Genomic DNA, 19742 nt, shown 5'->3' with positions numbered 1-19742 from the left:
ACGGTCAGATATTTGTCTTCCCCGTAGTGCTTAAAAGGTTAACGCAGGCGGTATGTTATCTGAGCCTAGATTTGTGTTCCTCGAACTCGGCCCACAAACACAGCAGCGTCGCGTTGGAAGCTGTGGGTGTTCACGTTCGCAAGTGACATTTGGTCAGCTGACTGAGTCTCGACCAGAGACGGAAGAGGAAGCGAGACACCCCACTCGCTGTTTTTTTTCTTGTTCAATTAAACTAGGTAGACCAGACCCAGCTGCTATTGCATTTGTGTCTATGGGATACACACCCAGTTAAGTAAGCCGGAACTGACCTTTTTTCAATCGTAAAAGGCCTGACTGAATAATCTTTATTTATCCACCATCTTTGGTCTCGACTCTATGTGGAAAGGGGGTTACTGGACTGTCAAACACTGTCCCGATTTCTTACTGTTTGTTGGTAGTTACAGTCTTGTTCGGTATTGCTCTCTACAACCACATTTGAGTCGAAGAAGTCTAGCCAGTTTGATTTATTCTCCAGTCTTGTTTTGTAAGGGTGAAGTTGCTCTCTGCATTGCAGCCTAGTGCTGCTGATGGTATTCAAACACACAATGGCGACACCCAGCCCCAACAACTCAACAACATCTACCAGCCACAACAGCAATAACGCAGGATCTACAGGCTCACATCACCATCAATCCCAGTCGCAACACATAACAACAATGAGCAGTATGCAAGGTAAGGATTGTAAAATGCCAGCTTGTTAAAACTAGATATTTTTTTGTGAGTGGTGTTAACGGGAGTAACCTAATGACTATGCTAACGAACTAGCTACCTATATTGGCTAGCTATCTACTTACTAACAACTTGACTCAGTTGTATTCACACACTATTACTAGTTTGTTAGTTAGTTAGCTTGGTGTCTACAGTTAACGTTAGCTAGCTACTGTCAAAATCAGTTGCCCTCACACCCAAAACATTGTCTTCTAAGCAAATAACGGGTTCTGAAAATGTGTGTTAGAAATAAGTAACACCAAAAAAAACGTTAGCTAGCCACAGCTTACGTTAACTAGTGAATAGTTGGTAAGTAAGTTAACTCGCTTGCTAGGTAACGTTAGCTAAGGTTAGCTAACAAGCGGCATTGCTAGTTAGCCTAAATAACGTTAGCTAGCTAGAATATAAGAAGGCCTGTCATGATTTATCTGGTCATGTGTTGCTTACTGTCTTTCAATGTCAGGTTACCTCTAACTAGCTAACTACAATATGTTGCAGTTCTAAAAATAACACTATCATGTTGGGATGTGTTTTGGGGGAATTCATTGTATCTACTAACATGCTACTGTAGCAGTTACCATATAATTCCAGTCATTGCATCCACCAGAAGAAATCTGTTAAATTTCCACCCAATGCATCATTAGCTAGCTATGTTTTTACAAACTACTAGTTAGCATTAGCTTGCGAAACTACCTCAACTACTGGATGCAGAGACAATGTTATCCATGATTTGATCTGACTCTTGTGAAGTGGATAAAGGGCTTTATTATTAATTTATTACTAAAATCCCGAAGTATCCTAGGCCAGGCAGTTATTGCTAGCTCAGTGAAACTGTTGCATGAGAATCTCTTAGATTTCAAATAACGTTAACTTACATCCACCAGAAGAAATCTGTTAAATTTCCACCCAATGCATCATTAGCTAGCTATGTTTTTACAAACTATATATTTTTTAACTTACAGAATCCAACACGTGCTGGAGATGTCAGAGTGAAACAGGTAGCTAACGTTACTGTCAATATTACACATTTTATAAAGATAATATATTTACATTTTTTGTTGATGTTTTAACAATAACTGTCGTAGCTAGTTTTTTTTGGATCTGGTTCTATACTTTTGCATGCCGTTCTCAATCTGATATTTAACAGGTAGTAAATTGAAATAAATATTTTATGGTCCACTTCTGTCACTATCAAAGTATTGAAACTACATTTCTGTGATATTTGTCTTCCCTTTCCTTAATGCTACTAACTTCCCATAACCCTCCTGACTTGATGCTGATCGATGGTGAGCTGTCCCAAGAATAGTTTCTTCAATTGTCATTGTCTCTCCCTGCCAGGATCATTTTGTGGATGCATTTCATTTTCTATCTCACACCACTCCATTTAAAAAAAATCATTTGTAGGTTGTTATTTTTATAGGTCTACCCCAGTTAGCTCCACTGAATCTTCCTGAGCTAATCCTCAATCATACCAAAGTTATCTTGGTTGTTTCTGGCTATATATGTGTGCATGTAGATGAATCCCCCCCCCATATGCAATACATTTTTCTGTTTTCTGTGTGGTGGAATGCTCAGCTTTAACGTTTACCAGTTCACTGATGTGGGGCCAAGCTATAAAAGTTCAGTAGTTCACTCAGAAGAAAATCACTTGAGTATGTCACGAGGCCATAGCCACATTTGTTTACAGGGACATTTCAAAGTGCAGTGTTACATTTTACAGTGAACAAAAAACAGAACAAAACACGCTCTTCCAGATTTGATTAATAAATATGTTTTTAACTCTTCAGTTATTGGTTGGTTTCTTTTGGAAAAGTGCATACAACATGAATACAATAGGGTCTGGGAAATGTACCATCTATAGCATAGAGAAGACAAGTGCAAGAGATGTAAACCTATGTTTTTAGTAGGCCTTCCTTAGCACCAGTGCCTATTCAGCCAGTTGTCTCTGTGTTCTTATTGTATAATTTGGGGGGGGCTTACGCAAAGGAGCTTTTCCTGCTTCAAACTAAGTACATTTATGATTATTAACTCTAACATGCAACATTGATAACAAGGATGCTGCAATTTCAGCTGGTAACATCTGATAAGTACCCTAATTATTTAGTTAAGTATTGCATGTAGGTTAGGCCTAGATAAAATATTTCCGGTCAGGATTTCTTCAATTGGGCTAGTTGGTCATGTTTTAGTGTGTGTAGTAGTTGTTGTCCACACTTGGTATCAAACTGTGATTCATAGACCTTTCCAGTAATGAAGCCCCATTTAGCAAAATCAAGTTGATTTGAGATACTTCAAATAGCTGTCAGTCATGGTGGTGCCGGGTGTTGGGAAACAGTGCTGCATCGTTCCCTGGTCTAAACTGAAGCTGAGAAGAACAGTGTTTGTTTTCACCACGTTTCCTAATAGAACTTGATTGTTTTTTGTTCATCGGTCAAACAGTAGCCTAAATAAAGGAGAAATATGAAAAAGAAATGTTCTCTTCTCACCTCCTAGGGTTTCAGATAAACCTGTCTGGAGCTCCCCCAAGTAAGCCAAACCTCTTTTGCTACAGTACCAACAGTTCTCAACCCTTTGCTTCCGCCTGATGGTCTGGTATGGGGGAGTCTGTCCTCTTTTCTCAACTAATCCAAGTGAAGAGTTGTTGGGGTCAAGTAGGCTTGTGCCGGTTTTGATAGTTACGGCTAGTAGTTGAGGCTAAACATTGATTATCCTAGAGTTAGAGTGCAGCTTATGTTGGTCTGTGATTTAAGACATTAGGTCATAATATTTTACTGATGCAAAGCAAGTGAATGAAAGACTTGTCCAACTGTGAGTCTTATTGATTTAACTTCTCTGTAGTTTAAAAAACAACAACAGTTGGTGTTAACCATCCTGTATGTTTTTACCTTACTATTAGTTATCACCAAACAATTTAGTTTCATAATGTTTATTTTCCAAGACGTTCCAATCCATATTCTGATCATCCATCATCGGCACAAGCCTAGGGCTAAGAGCTTCCATTAGCATTGGTGTATATAGATTCACACTTTGGCTTTCAACTGGTCTTTACCACTGTTTGGTTCGGCCTTCTACACAAAATAGCACTGTGTTGGAAATGTATTATTTTTTTTATCTTGACAGATGTGTAGTCCTTTTGCTTGTATTTATTAATTAGGTGTGTTTTTAATAAACATTGTAATGGAAGCTCTACCTTTTTTTAGTTTTAACATTTTTAGTCAGCTTGCTACTAACAAGCAAAACTAGCTAGTAATGCTTGGGGTTTTGCCACATTGTTTTCCAAACCAGTTTGCAGCTGTTTTGTTTTTGAACACTTAAGTGATTTTTGGCATGAGCTGTACTTAAACACTTGCCTGTTGAGACATGGAGACACTAGTGTAATTTCCAATGGCTTGTGCCATTTTATTGGAATTTGAGTACATACATTCTTGTGGTGTTTTGGGTGGAGAGAACAGAATGCATCCTTCATTTCAAGGTGAACTCAGAACAGTTCTACTTGGGAAGCTCCTTCTCCTCTGGCAAGATTTTCTAGTCTGTAGTGTAGGCTATTTGACTTATGTATGGTTATGAGCCAAAAGTCACATTTTGTATTTTCAAAGATTTTCTGTCAGAACAATGCTTTTGTTGAGTTAGAATCTCATTACACAATGTTGTCATGTTTCACAGTCTCTGGGTAGTAGCCTAAATAAAAAATGTAAAAATCAAGCAAGAAATGGTCTGTTTTTAATTTAAATTCTCACCTATTCCCTCACTATTGTTTAAATTACCAAGCAAAACCTACTAAAACATGGTAGGTGAGTGTTTTGATTGTAGTTAAGCCTCCATCCTGAATAGCCATAGGATGTGATCTAGTACTAGGCTATGGTTTAGAGCAGGTGTCTACTGGGAAGTGTATGCCTCTGCATCAACTTCAGTGAACTGGTTAAAGTATATAACTACCATCTGCAATGAGTCACTGGTACAACCAGGACATGTTTTGTTAAAATACCTCCAGGGGGTTTCTGTTCCTGGCCACTGAGGCTATAGCATACATATATTTGATTGAGAACCTGTTATTAGACCTACTTGTGATTCATTTTAATTTGGTCAAGACCTGTTTTGTTGACTATCCCATATAGTTCAGTATCAGCCAAAATCTAAAAATCAGCATCTATAGAAGAAATGTATGTTCTCACAGAGAAATCTAAAGAGGGATGCCTTTGGTAAGAAGCAGGTCATTACTCTTACATCCATCGTCCCTAGATGTGGATTGCATGACTTCAGTAAATTTACTTGAATACTCTTGTTAAATTTACCTCTCCATTCCTTTACTGGTCTCTCATTCTGTGGTATGGTAACTGTTTGTTTTTGAGTGTGTAAATGTTGTTTTCTGGTTCTTGGCTCTACACCTGCCATAGATGTCTTGTGTGCAATCTGACATAAACTCTGCCTCTTCCCTATCAGGTAAACGCAAAGCACTGAAGTTAAATTTTGCCAATCCCCCGATTAAACCAACAACCAGATTCACTCTGAGTACAGCAGGACCCCCATTCCAGAACCCCCACATGTAAGTTGACCTCCGAACTTTGCAATGGATGTGGTTTTCTGAAGATGTACATGGAGCGGAATTTGCATTAGCCACAATGCAAACTCCTGCATAATGAATTGTTATATGACTCTGCACTCTAGTCTACAGTCTGCTGAGACTCTTCATCTCCAAAGCCACACATTGCCTGGGTACCTATACAGTACTGAATATTACATTGACAATCTGTCACAATAAAGACAGGCTAAGTGAGGTTGGAATGATTAGCAGTTGTTGTATTTCTATCTCCACCTGCTCATGGAAAACCAACAGTAACTGAATGTAGCCTCAAGTACCTGTTTGGGCAACACCATTGTAGTGAATGTGAATAAGCCCTGTGTCTTTGCTGTGTAATTAGAAGATAACATGAGCCTGCTAAGTTACCCTGGACAAGCAAATTACTGATGCTGGATAATGCAAACTGAACAAACGGATGTCAACTAACCATCCTTTTTCAGGTGCCGTATCATATACAGTGGGACAAAAAAGTATTTAGTCAGCCACCAATTTTGCAAGTTCTCCCACTTAAAAAGATGAGGCCTGTAATTTTCATCATAGGTACACTTCAACTATGACAGACAAAATTAGAAAAAAAATCCAGAAAATCACATTGTAGGATTTTTAATGAATTTATTTGCAAATTATGGTGGAAAATAAGTTTATTTATTTAATTGATTAATTAATTTATTTAACATGTAAGGTGTTGGTATCATGTTTCATGAGCTGAAATAAAAGATTCCAGAAATGTTCCACACGCACAAAAAGCTTATTTCTCTCATTTTGTGCACAAATTTGTTTACATCCCTGTTAGTGAGCACTTTATCCATTGTCGAGATAATCCATCCACCTGACAGGTGTGGCAAATCAAAAAGCTGATTAAGATTTATGATCATTACCCAGGTGATCCTTGTGCTGTGGACAATAAAAGGCCACTCTAAAATGTGCAGTTTTGTCACACAACACAATGCCACAGATGTCTCAAGTTTTGAGGCAGGATGCAATTGGCATGCTGACTGCAGGAATGTCCACCAGCGCTGTTGCCAGAGAATTTTAAAGTGAATTTCTCTAAGCCACTTCCAACGGCATTTAAAATGATTTTTTTTGTCAGTACGTCCAAACGGCCTCACAACCGCAGACGTGTAACCACGCAAGCCCAGGACATCCACATTCAGCTTCTTCACATGTGGGATCGTCAGAGCCTTTGCCCTCCCAGGCCCACCCATTGCTGTACCCCTGCCCAGTTACAGGAAATCCATAGATTAGGGCCCAATTTATTTAAACTGACTGATTTCAAAATCTTTGAAATTGTTTCATGTTGCATTAACATTTTTGTTCAGTATATGATTGAGGTGAAATTAACTCAACTAAGATTGTGTTTCTTATGTCTCCCACCTATTTCTATGGCCAGAGAGAGGCTGCGTACGCATAGTATTGAGTCGTCAGGGAAGTTGAAGACCGCCGGTGGCGATTGTGACTTCACGGCTGAGGACCTAAAGGACCTGGGGGAGATTGGGCGGGGCGCTTACGGCTCTGTCAACAAGATGGTGCACAAGCCCAGCAACCAGATAATGGCTGTCAAGGTGACTGCCCCTTACTGACCTCTTATTGACTAAACTACAGGAAGTGTTCAGGGCAAGATTTATGCCTGCTCATCAGTCTTAGGCTATATTGTGAAATGAACACTCAATAATCATCATAATCACCAAAGTGTAACTGACTCCCATTGCAGGATATGGTAACATGTTGCTCATGGTAAGGGGAGGAAGGCTTGTAATAATGGCTGTAACAGAGCGAATGGAAACCATGTGTTTGATGTTGATACCTTTCCACTAATTCCACTCCAGCCATTTACCACGTGCCCGTCCTCACCAATTACGGTGCCACCAACCTCCTGTGACTTCCAACCATAGTCACAATTGAAAGCAACATGCATCTGATTACAATGTGTGTCTCCCACAGAGGATTAGGTCAACGGTTGATGAGAAGGAACAGAAGCAGCTGCTAATGGACCTGGATGTGGTCATGAGGAGTAGTGACTGTCTCTACATAGTTCAGTTTTACGGGGCTCTTTTCAGAGAGGTGACATGCAAGTTTTTCACTTCTTTGTTTTGTTGATTGATTTCTCTACATAGGAAATGCATTGGATGTCAGTCAATCGTTCTGTGTAGTTAGCAATAAGCAGTGTATTATCTTCACGAGGTAATGTTATGTCTTACGATTCTTGTCTTTGTCAGGGGGACTGTTGGATATGTATGGAACTTATGTCTACCTCCTTCGACAAATTCTACAAATATGTATATTGTGCTTTAGATGATGTGATTCCAGAGGAAATATTAGGCAAAATAACATTAGCTGTAAGTTTTCATGCATTTTCTCCTTACATAATTTACACTGATTAATTTGACAGGAAGGGTACATATTTCTCTATATTAATTTAGTTGCTATGTGTTTTCATTACAGACTGTGAAAGCACTTAACCACTTAAAAGAATACTTGAAAATAATTCACAGAGGTAAGACGACTCCAAAATGGAGACCTTGTTCTTTATTTCCTCATTTGAGATGTGTATTGCCGTTATTACCTCACAATGCTCTATTTACTGTACCACAACAGAAGTGGCACTTCCTTTACCCAGAACTCTTAGCCTAGCTTTGTCATGTCTTCTATATGTTTCTCCTCTCAGACATCAAGCCATCCAACATCCTCCTGGACAGGAATGGCAACATTAAGCTTTGTGATTTTGGCATCAGTGGGCAGCTGGTGGACTCCATTGCCAAAACCAGAGATGCAGGGTGCAGACCGTACATGGCAGTAAGTGATGTATGGGGATTTCGGTGCAATGTTTCATTAATGGCTGAAAGACAAGGCAAGTGGAAGATGTACAACTAAGGCTCTTTCTAAGAATACATTTCACTTTCACATGATCCAGTACATAATAAGAATTCAACTGTTTTGGTACTTGGTGGTGATCGTCAGTTGTAAGGAGACTGTGGTTTTGTTGTTATTGAGGGGAGGCAGGTAGTTAAGATTGTTGGGCCAGTAACCGAAAGGTCGCTGGTTCAAATCTCTGAGCCGGCAAGGTGGAAAAATCTGGCGTTCTCCCACTTGAGCAAGGCAGTTAATCCCTAACAACAACTGCTCCCCGGGCGCTGATGAAGTGGATGCCAATTTAAGGCAGCCCCCTACACTTCTCTGATTCCCCTTTCCTTATTGTTGATGGCAGCGTTGGTAATTATATTATGGTCGCTACTGATATCTGTTCTTGCAGGTGCTTGTTGTCTTGTTCCTATTTTGGATTAGCTGCAGAGGAATCTCATGCCGTCTGTGTGTATGTGACATAGTTGTAGTCTTCCAAACTGCTGGCAGTGCAGTTGAATGAGCTCATCGTGTCATCATCACAGGGTTAATTTTCTGGCGGTGGTATTGCTGATGGGAGAAGGGAGCCGCGGCCCTTCCAGTTTCCATTCTAAATTTGGCATCTCCCTATCAGGACGTAGGGCACACCACTGCCATATCTCTGCCACGCATCTATCAGAAGGCCAAGGAAGGGCTGGGTTACTTCATTCATGTCTGTCAGAATAAAGCTGTTTGGGTTGGTGCTCCCACAGCTGTGAGCTCACAGTGCAGGAATCCAACCCACATGGCTCCAGTTTCCTTTTTCAAATAAAAAAATTGCAGACCTGCCAGGTGCTTCTTGGCCACCCCATTACTAATTGCTTTAGCACCATTTGTCTCTGTTTGGTTTAGATATTAGAGAGGGATTGATTTCACTTCAATGGAATATTATGTACTACACTACAATTAAGTAGGTTAGATCTGGTTCATGGTATTTGGTTCAGGTGACAGTCTAGCTCTGTTCCCCTCTGGTTGTTGTGATTTAGTTCATTTAGCTGGCAAGTGGCCACATGTCTGAAATGTTTGTTGGAATATGCTCACTAATTATTTTGCACACTGTAGTGTCAGGTTAATTTTGCTGCTACCATTATGTACCAAAGCATTCTTTAATCCACAGTTCAGTCATTTTAATTAGGAAATACTTTTTGTATTTGAAAGCAATTACACATCTAAATTAAATGTGCACCAATGTCGTTTTGAGTTGATATACACCCAGTGTACAAAACATTAGGAACACATTCCTAATATTGAGTTGCATCCCCTTTTGCCCTCATAACAGCCTCAATTCGTCAGGGCATGGACTCTACAAGGTGCTGAAAGTGTTCCACAGGTATGGTGGGCCGGCCCATGTTGACTCCAATGCTTCCCACAGTTGTCAAGCTGGATGACCTTTGGGTGGTGGACCATTCTTGATACACACAGGAAACTGTTGAGTGTGGAAAAACACAGCAGCGTTGCAATTCTTGACAAACCGGTGCACCTGCCAACTACTACCTTACCCTGTTCAAAAGCACTTAAATATTTTGTCTTGCCCATTCGCCCTCTGAATCGCACACATACACCAACCATGTCTCACTTGTCTCAAGGCTAAATGTTCTTTAACCTGTCTCCTCCCCTTCATCTACACTGATTGAAGTGGATTTAACAAGTGACATCAATAAGGGATCATAGCTTTCACCTGATCAGTCTGTCAAGGAAAGAGCAGGTGTTCTTAATGTTTTATACACGGTGTAGTAGGTCGGAGTAGTTGTGTTTTGAGTTAATAACATGTCTGAGTAACTGTGAGCTGTGTCCTAGGTGAGAGCTGGGCAGCCAGATCTTTTTTTAGTCTTGGCAGAGGTGAGCTGATGCTGTAGCCACTATGCCATAAAACACATCAGTACTGCGGTCAGGGAATTCTGTGCCACTGCTGTGAATGGGTGACATCATCATCTATTTCTGGTGCATGAATGAATGAGCCAGAGGAGAGGAGGTGCTCCCTCCACTCAGCAGCATGGCTGGTAGAAGTCTGCTTCTGATGACCTGGGCACTGTTTGGAACCACTGCATTTTTTTATATGTGTGGAGGTGAGGTCATAGGTGAAGTAACTGGCTGAAGTGATTATTATGAAAGGCATGTAGAACCAGGCAATGAGGACATGGACAGGGTTTTCCGTAGGGCTGTCCTAGACTAAAAATTAATCTTGGTCGACCAAGAGTAGTCTTTTCTTTCGACCATTCTATTTTTTTCATATACACACACTGTGTTTTAAAATGAACTGTGTATTGAGCTTGTCTGGTACTTTAAGCACAGTTTGATTTAAATAATTAACACACATACACACACGACTCGAGGAAGCCAGTTATCAAGATCGTCTGCCCACCGCTGGCTTTCCTGGATTCTGCGTTATGCTCCTGAAGTTGCCGGTAATATGCTACACCAGGGGCCGACAGCCTTTTCCATTTGGAGTGCCAATTTATTTGACCATTTCTACCGATCTGCGTGCCAGTTATGATTTTCATATGCTCATTTTCGTGGAACAGTTTCATTTAATTTATAATGGTTTTTGTATCTCAATCTCTTTTGTCATGTGGTTAATCTAAATTCTATCTAAAATTAAAACAATACTACAAATATAAAATAACTTCTATTGCCAATGATGTAAGACTAACCTACATAAAACCAACAAATAAAAACATTGCAGCCTGCAGGTAAACAATATCCTGATTTAAAAATAAATATCCTATAAATCACATTGGTTTCGCGTGGCCTGTGCAACAAACTTGAAACGTATCAACAGTCCGACCCTAAGCTCGTGCTAGCCAACTTGCAACATTGCATCAAATATTCTGGGCCCTCAGTTTCCCACGACAGGGACATGCACAGCTGTAGGCTAATTGTGCAAGGGAAAATAAGTCATCTGGTATTTTATGACGTTTCCACTGGATCAGAGCATTACATTGTTTCCTTTCATGCCAAGTCGTTATCGGAAGGGAGAGCGCTGGATTTCTGTTCTAATACGTTGAGTACCTATTGTCATTTTCAATGGATTCTAAAAACAGACTCTCTTTACTTGCAGTTTAAGGTTAAGAAAAAATTACTTTGAGAAGCTCCACAGCTCATTAGTGATGGTGGATTAAGACAATCAGAAATACTATCAGACATCTGAAATGGGCACATTTATAGGCCTACATTTGCCCGCAGTCCAGGTAACCTAGGCCTACTTCTATATGCGTAATCGGGTGTGCTCCAAACAAAAAAAACTATGAATACATTGACAACTCTTAAATGGCATGAAATAAACCAAAACGTGTTTCTCACACGTGTAGCATATATGGTGAGCACTGCAAATGTGTCCACTCTGACAATGGGAACGGTAAACGACTAATAATATATTGAGCGCATTAACAGAAATTACTGTAACCCAACAAACATTGTAGATTAGACATTATGGGAATTAATGGTAAATGTAGGCTACTACTGGTGATTTATATGTAATGGGGAATTGATATACACTAATAATTAGGGTAAACACAATGAAGTTATGAAACAATGAACGCACAAGAGCGCATTCTCGAGAGACGTGCCTTGTGCATCTTAGTAAAGATTATGGATATACTGATAAAGCACAAAAAAAACAGATTTCTGCCGAATTGGGCCTCTCTTCCTCTCTGATTTTAGCCACACTCCCCTTTTCATAGGAACGTGGCATCCTAGAGTCCTCCTCAATGGATTAGTCCACTCAGAGTAGCACAAATCAGACAGGTGTGCCATAAAATAAATATTTACGACTGCTCGACTAAAAACATCTCAGTTGACCAACAGCCTATCGATTAAATGGGGTCAGCCCTTGGGTGTATGTTGTATTCTCACAATTGAGTGCCTATGATAATTAATGCACTCAATAATACAGTCCTCACCATATGTATTTGGACAGTGAATCTATTCAAGACAAAGGAGATGATTGTGGACTACAGGAAAAAGAGGACTGAGCACACCCACATTCTCATTGACGGGGCTGCATTGTAGCAGGTTGAGAGCTTCAAGTTACTTGGTGTCCACATCACCAACAAACTAACATGGTCCAAGCACACCAAGACAGCCGTGAAGAGGGCACGACAAAACCTATTCCCCCTCAGGAGACTGAAAACATTTGGTATGGGTCCTCAGATCCTCAAAAGGTTCTACAGCTGCACCATTGAGTATGGTTGCATCACTGCCTGGTATGGCAACTGCTCGGCCTCTGATCGCAAGGCACTACAGAGGGTAGTGCGAACGACCCAGTACATCACTGGGGCCAAGCTCCCTGTTATCCAGGACCTCTATACCAGGCAGTGTCAGAGGAAAGCCCTAAAAATTGTCAGACTCCAGCCACTCTAGTCATAGACTGTTTATCTGTCTATCTGCTACCGCACGGCAAGCAGTACCTGAGCACCAAGTCTAGGTCCAAGAGACTTCTAAACAGCTTCTACCCCCAAGCCATAAGACTAAGAACACCTAATCAAATGGCTACCCAGACTATTTGCATTGCCCCTCTCCCCCTCTTACACCGCGGCTACTCTCTGTTATCATCTATGCATAGTCACTTTAATAACTCTACCCACATACATATTACCTCAACTAACTGTATATAGTCTGACTATTGTTATTTTACTGCTGCTCTTTAATTACTTGCTACTTTTATCTCTTATCTGTATTTTTTTTCTTCAGCTGCATTGTTGGTTAGGGGCTCGTAAGTAAGCATTTCACTGTAAGGTCTATCTGTACCTGTTGTATTCGGCTCATGTGACTAAAATATGATTTGATAGTGATATTTAGGTTTGATACCGGAGCTCCGAGGCATGCTTCGAAAGCTGCTTAGCGATAACGTTGACGCAGTGTGCCGATGCATGTATCTTTTATCAGAAGTATGTCATCAGTTATATCCGACGCTTTGTTTGATCACGTGCTTTTTCAAACCGTGTGTTGCAAAATGCGAGATACCACTGATTTCATGGTTCTGGTGCTTTCTTCAAATCCAAGCTGCTTTCAAACACCGACTTCTACTGGACACTACTTACAAATGTAGTTAGGATTTTGCATATGTAGTTTCACCTGACAAGTAGTTTAGCAGATAGACTAGGGAACTATGGAACATACAGTATTTGTATTTATTATGGATCCCCATTAGCTGCTGCCAAAGAAGCAGCAATTCTTCCTGGGGTCCAGTGAAATTAAGGCAGTTTATACCATTTTTAAAAACATTACAATACATTCACAGATTTCACAACACACTGTGAGCCCTCAGGCCCCTACTCCTCCACTACCACATCTACAGTACTAAATCCATGTGTATGTTATCGTGTGTGTGTGTATGCATGTATGTGCCAATGTTTGTTGCTTCACAGTCCCCGCTGTTCCATAAGGTGTTTTTTTTAATCTGTTTTTTAAATCTTTTACTGCTTGCGTCAGTTACTTTATGTGGAATAGAGTTCCATGTAGTCATGGCTCTATGTAGTACTGTGTGCCTCCCATAGTCTGTTCTGGACTTGGGGACTGTGAAGAGATCTCTTGTGGCATGTCTTGTGGGGTATGCACTATGCATGGGTGTCTGAGTTTAGTTTAGACAGACAGCTCGGTGCATTCAACATACCTCAATATCTCTCATAAATAAAAGTAGTGATGAAGTCAATCTCCTCCACTTTCAGCCAGGAGAGATTGACATGCATATTATTCATATTAGCTCTCTGTGTACATCCAAGGGTCAGCCGTGCTGCCCTGTTCTGAGCCAATTGCAATTTTCCTAACTCCTTTTTTGTGGCACCTGACCACATTACTGAACAATAGTCAAGGTACGACAAAACTAGGGCCTGTAGGTCCTGCCTTGTTGATAGTGTTGTTAAGAAGGTAGAAACTAGGGGCCTGTAGGACCTGCCTTGTTGATAGTGTTGTTAAGAAGGCAGAGCATCACTTTATTATAGACCGACTTCTCCCCATCTTAGCTACTACTGCATCAATTTGTTTTGACCATGACAGTTTACAATCTAGGGTTACTCCAAGCAGTTTAGTCATCTCAACTTGCTCAATTTCCATATTATTTATTGCAAGATTTAGTTTAGGTTTAGGGTTTAGTGAGTGTTTTGTTCCAAATACAATGCTTTTAGTTTTAGAAATATTTAGGGCTAACTTATTCTTTGCCATCCACTCTGAAACTAACTGCAGCTCTTTGTGGAGTGTTGCAGTCATTTCAGTCGCTGTAGTAGCTGACGTGTATAGTGTTGAGTCATCCGCATACATAGACACTCTGGCTTTACTCAAAGTCAGTGGCATGTCATTAGTAAATATTTTAAAACGCAAGGGGCCTAAACAGCTACCTGGGGGAATTCCTGATTCTAAGTGGATTATATTTGAGGCTTCCATTTAAAGAACACCCTCTGTGTTCTGTTAGACAAGTAACTCTTTATCCACATTATAGCAGTGGGTGTAAAGCCATAACTCATACGTTTTTTCCAGCAGCAGACTATGATCGATAATGACAAAAGCTGCACTGAAGTCTAACAAGACAGCCCCCACAATCATTGTATCATCAATTTCTCTCATCCAATCATCAGTAATTTGTGTAAGTACTGTCCATTCAATGAATGGAGCATAGTTAGCTTTTTTTTTTTCCAAAATGTACATTTTGGGAAAAAAAGCCTTTTTTTTTTTTTTTTTTATATCATTCTTTATATAATTTATTTCATAGTGTAGTTTTTTATCTAGTTTAGTCACATGATTTCTTAATTTGCAGTACGTTTGCCAGTCAGTTGGGCTGCCAGACTTAATTGCCATACCTTTTGCCTCATCCCTCTCAACCATACAATTTTTCAATTCCTCATCAATCCAAGGGGATTTAAGTGTAGTAATTTTCTTAATGTGTGCTTATTTGTAACTGGAATAAGTTGTTTCATAAATGTGTCAAGTGCAGCGTCTGGTTGTTCCTCATTACACACCACAGACCAGAAAATATTCTTTACATCAACATATGAATCGCTACAAAACTTCTTCTATGACCACTTATACACTATATTAGGCCCAGCCTTTGGGACTTTGGTTTTCCTAGATATGGCAATAATATTGTGATCACTACATCCTATGGATTTGGATACTGCTTTAAAGAAAATGTCTGCAGCATTAGTGACGTGAGGGTATGAGGTCGAATAACATTGAAGAGACACTATTTAGAAAATTATTTTGTGAAACCACACTTTCTGCACTGTTCAAATTTGTTTTATTTAGTATAGTAAACGTTTCTGTCTTAAGCATCCTAAATAATGCCATAGATTCCGTTTTTGAGAAATAGCTAACTTGAAGGGCAAAAAAAGAAGCCTGAATTCTGATGTGAACCTGGTATTCCAACTGATCATATGCTACTAAATCCAATGATTTACCGTTGCGCCACTGAATGTTTATGAAAACAGTGGAGAAAGCAATATTCTCTGATAATCACACTCGGATGCCACTAATGTGCATTGTGAACAGATGATGATGCTCTGTTTAATGAACCATTTTTCGGTGAAAGCACCAACGCCTTTCCCATCACTACTATTCACCATTCGCTTACAATTGAAGACCTGGCCTCAATTGAAGACCTGGCCTAAAAGTTCCCCCCCAAAAAACTGCAAAAGCGTTTATAGAGTTACAAGCTTGATACAGTTGTGTGAGAAATTATATGGAACCAAAAACAAACCTTCAGATTACTGTGATTTTGTCCAAATACTTGTGATTTTCTTACAATGGGGGAACTAGATGCATAAAGTGCTTTTATTTCAAAAGGATAAAACCGATACCCTCATATATGGTGTTATTTTATACCGTTGCTTCAGTCATCATTTGATTGATTATCCAAAATACTAGAGTATAGAGCCAAAATAAGATGAGCTTCACTGTCCAAATCCATATGGTGAGGACTGTATACACACTTGTCTCTCAAGTCTGTTTAGATCCCCCCCAAGTTGTCTAATTTTTACCATTTATTTGAATGTTTGTTCTTCATTTTAGTTTCTCTTTTAAAGGCCCATTTATGATATCACCATGATGAATTGTAACATGTTTTCCTTGTCTTTTCCACAGCCTGAGAGAATAGACCCAAGTGCTTCCAGACAAGGCTATGACGTCCGGTCAGACGTATGGAGTTTGGGGATAACACTGGTGGGTCCTCAACCCTCTTGTCCACGTTGTCTTTAACATTCAACGAGCTATTTGAAGATACACTGAATGTTAAATCCACAAGACAAGATGCTATATTGTAACTGTAGACTCACCATGTTGTCTTTGTGGGGTTTGTTTTACAGTACGAGCTGGCGACTGGGCGGTTTCCCTACCCAAAGTGGAACAGTGTGTTTGACCAGTTGACACAGGTGGTGAAGGGAGAACCTCCACAGCTTACCAACTCAGAAGACAGGCAGTTCTCCCCCAAATTCATCAACTTTGTCAATCTGTGGTAAAGGACAGATACAACCTCTGCTGGCAATGCTTCAATGTTATTCTCACGATGATATAGTATAAGTTGAAGTACATTGAATCACTGCAGAGCAATATTGTCAATGTAAACTACTGCATACTTTCGCAGTATTCACCCACAAATAATAAAATATGTGAAATTCATAAGGTAATCTTCTGCATGAGACATCCTCTGGATTTGATTTCCCCCTGGTGGACAAAACATGTAATGTCTGTTTTAAGTCTTGAAGAGAACTGTGATGTGGTTTATTGCAGAGCAGAATTTTAATTATTTATTCCCTTTATTTATTCCCTTTAGCCTTACAAAGGATGAGTCAAAAAGGCCAAAGTACAAAGAGCTTCTGGTAAGTATGTACGTCCCGTGTGGCTCAGTTGGTAGAGTATGGCACCCACAGTACCGGGGGTGGTGTATGCATACGAGCGTCTGCTAAATGACTAAATATTAGTGTAATTGTATTACATGCAGAGATACTTATCGCCCGTACATATTATTACATGTTTCGGGTTCTCTTCAATACAGAAACATGCTTTCATTCTGATGTATGAGGAGCGCTCAGTGGATGTTGCCAGTTACGTCTGCAGAATCCTGGATCAGATGCCTACTTCTCCCAGCTCCCCCATGTACGTCGACTGACTGTAGAACAAGTAGAAACAGAAGCCTGGAACAGAAACAACAAAACAATGACCTAAAGAGTTGCTTCATCCCATACTGCAGTGTTAAACTAAGACAGAAAATGTACAAATTAAAACACCACGTGTACTAAGACTGGTGATCAATCACATCTGTATGCTATCAACATTCTCACACTTTTCTCTATCCTACACACACACTTACATGTAAGTACAACTAGTAACTGAATGAATATACCATGGTCTTGGTTCACCTCGATGTGAGACCTCATCTCTAATGTGGATACAGTACAGTGATTTAAAATCTGGAAATGTATTTATAGTGTTTAATCACTTGTGGAATATATGATTTGGAGATACTGGAATCATGCTCTTTGACTCTTCCCATCTCTTCCATGTATGTGACTTTAAGAATTGTGGTTGGTATCTTAAATGAAACCTTGCTTCTTATGGTGTAAAGCAATTTAAAACATAACAGCAATGATCCTGTCCATCAAGTGGCCTCCATCCAATGTTGTGAGGGTGCTGCCGTCACTTTGCAATGGACTTTGTGCATAAATAAAGAGAAATAATTGTGCTTTGAGAGACATTTAGTTACTCTGCATCTATTTGAGCTCAGGTTAATCCATTGATGTAAGAAGGCAAGCAAACACACTCACTGGCTCTCTCAGCCATGGCATATGCAACACTCTCTTTAAAAGCTAAGATGTATGTATGGTGCTGTTGATCTGTAATTACTCATGCAATCTTGTATCCCTGTATATAGCTACACATTTATCTGTAATGAAATTGCCTACTGTTCTAATGGACCTGACTGGCCCCTAATTATTTCAGCTGATATGCCAGTACTCGTTTCTCAAATGCATGGCACCTGAACTGTTTTCAGACTGATTGATTGACTCCTATAATATTCACAATGTACACAGAATCTAGAGGTTTAGTACACACAGTTCACATCTTTTTAGGTTACCAAATATAATTTATTTTACTGCTGGTAAAATACTGGTACAGTATTAAACTATTTAAATTGGCTGGATATCATTGCATACTACATGCATTTAAATGTTTTCAGTTTTACTGTAGGACATTCACAATATAATATCTTTCTGGGCAGAATGTGTAAAATATTGAATGACCTGAGAATATTAAAATGAGCTTATGAAATAAGGATGTATCAATTTATTTGATCTTTCATCTGACTGAAAATATGAGTGTACATTTTGAGCTTGGTGTCACAGAAAAATGTAAGAACTATCCAACAAAACCTGTACAGGGATTTGCCTTACTGGTGTTCATACAGAGTAACTGTGGCAATGGAGCATTTGAAACACATGAAGTAAGACCTTATTTACTAGTTTTTGCTTTTGTAATTAATTATTTAGTCCATTCCTTTTGGTCAGGATAATTGCTGCACAATAAAGGAAAGCAACGGCCTGTAAGTCTGAAAGCACAATATGAAGAAATTTAATATAAAAAATATTTATATTCAAAGAAATAGCCATGACAATATCTCATAACTTATTTCAGGGGTCAACGGGTACAAAATAGCAGGATAAATGGTCAAATCTGAAGGATAAATAGCCATTGTGAAGAGCCCTATAAATACAATGCCAAATTCATGATATTAATAAACATTTACATTTGGATATTGTATTTGAAATGCATAACAAATTAATATAAATATATGACTATCCAAATCTAAATGTTTATTTTTAACATCATGAATTTGCCATACAATTTATAAGTCTACCTGACCTGCTACATATGAAGCTATTGATAAGCTCTGTTATATTACTGAAGGGAAAGTTGTCAGATATGATTAGCATTTATCAAAAATACTCCAGTTTATTGATTGGTTGTTTTATTACTATATTGCAAATCAATGCAGAAGAACAGTGAGACCTCCCACATTTATTAATACTCAGCTGGCCCCTCCCTGGATGTTGTGTTACATTTTCTACAACAAAGCTTTCTTGGTGTCCAACAAACGTTCTCTACCCTTAACCTTGTTCTGAACACCTCCAAAACAAAGGTCATGTGGTTTGGTAAGAAGAATGTCCCTCTCCCCACAGGTGTGATTACTACCTCAAGAGTTTAGAGCTCGAGGTAGTCACCTCATACAAGTACTTGGGAGTATGACTAGATGGTACACTGTCCTTCTCTCAGCACATATCAAAGCTGCAGGCTAAAGTTAAATCTAGACTTGGTTTCCTCTATCGTAATCGCTCCTCTTTCACCCCAGCTGCCAAACTAACCCTGATTCAGATGACCATCCTACCCATGCTAGATTACTGAGACATCATTTATAGATCGGCAGATAAGGCTGCTCTCGAGCGGCTAGATGTTCTTTACCATTCGGCCATCAGATTTCAATCAATCAAATGTATTTATAAAGCCCTTCTTACATCAGCTGATGTCACAAAGTGCTGTACAGAAACCCAGCCTAAAACCC

General features: G+C 39.5%; 1 protein-coding gene across 4 annotated transcripts; it reads left to right on the top strand.

The window, feature by feature from the left end:
- Positions 1-150: 150 nt before the first annotated feature.
- LOC112258936 (dual specificity mitogen-activated protein kinase kinase 4) lies at positions 151-17873 on the top strand. 4 transcript variants are annotated; one of them, XM_024433595.2, is made up of 13 exons: positions 151-711; positions 1710-1745; positions 3238-3270; positions 5185-5287; positions 6714-6885; positions 7265-7384; positions 7540-7659; positions 7766-7817; positions 7989-8116; positions 16271-16348; positions 16492-16640; positions 16959-17004; positions 17181-17873. In XM_024433595.2, exons 1-13 carry the CDS (start codon positions 567-569, stop codon positions 17292-17294), a joined length of 1296 nt encoding a protein of 431 aa, XP_024289363.1. In that variant the 5' UTR covers positions 151-566; the 3' UTR covers positions 17295-17873. The 4 variants fall into 4 exon arrangements, with proteins under 4 accessions (XP_024289363.1, XP_024289366.1, XP_024289367.1 ...); XM_024433598.2 differs by lacking the exon at positions 3238-3270 and having other exon boundaries at positions 5197-5287; XM_024433597.2 differs by lacking the exon at positions 3238-3270 and having other exon boundaries at positions 156-711.
- The last annotated feature ends 1869 nt before the right edge of the window (positions 17874-19742 follow it).

The sequence above is a fragment of the Oncorhynchus tshawytscha genome, linkage group LG09 (genome assembly GCF_018296145.1).
Source record: "Oncorhynchus tshawytscha isolate Ot180627B linkage group LG09, Otsh_v2.0, whole genome shotgun sequence".
Taxonomy (NCBI): Eukaryota; Metazoa; Chordata; class Actinopteri; order Salmoniformes; family Salmonidae; genus Oncorhynchus; species Oncorhynchus tshawytscha.
Note: the sequence above shows the minus strand (reverse complement) of the source record. Positions and strands in the feature narration are given on the sequence as shown.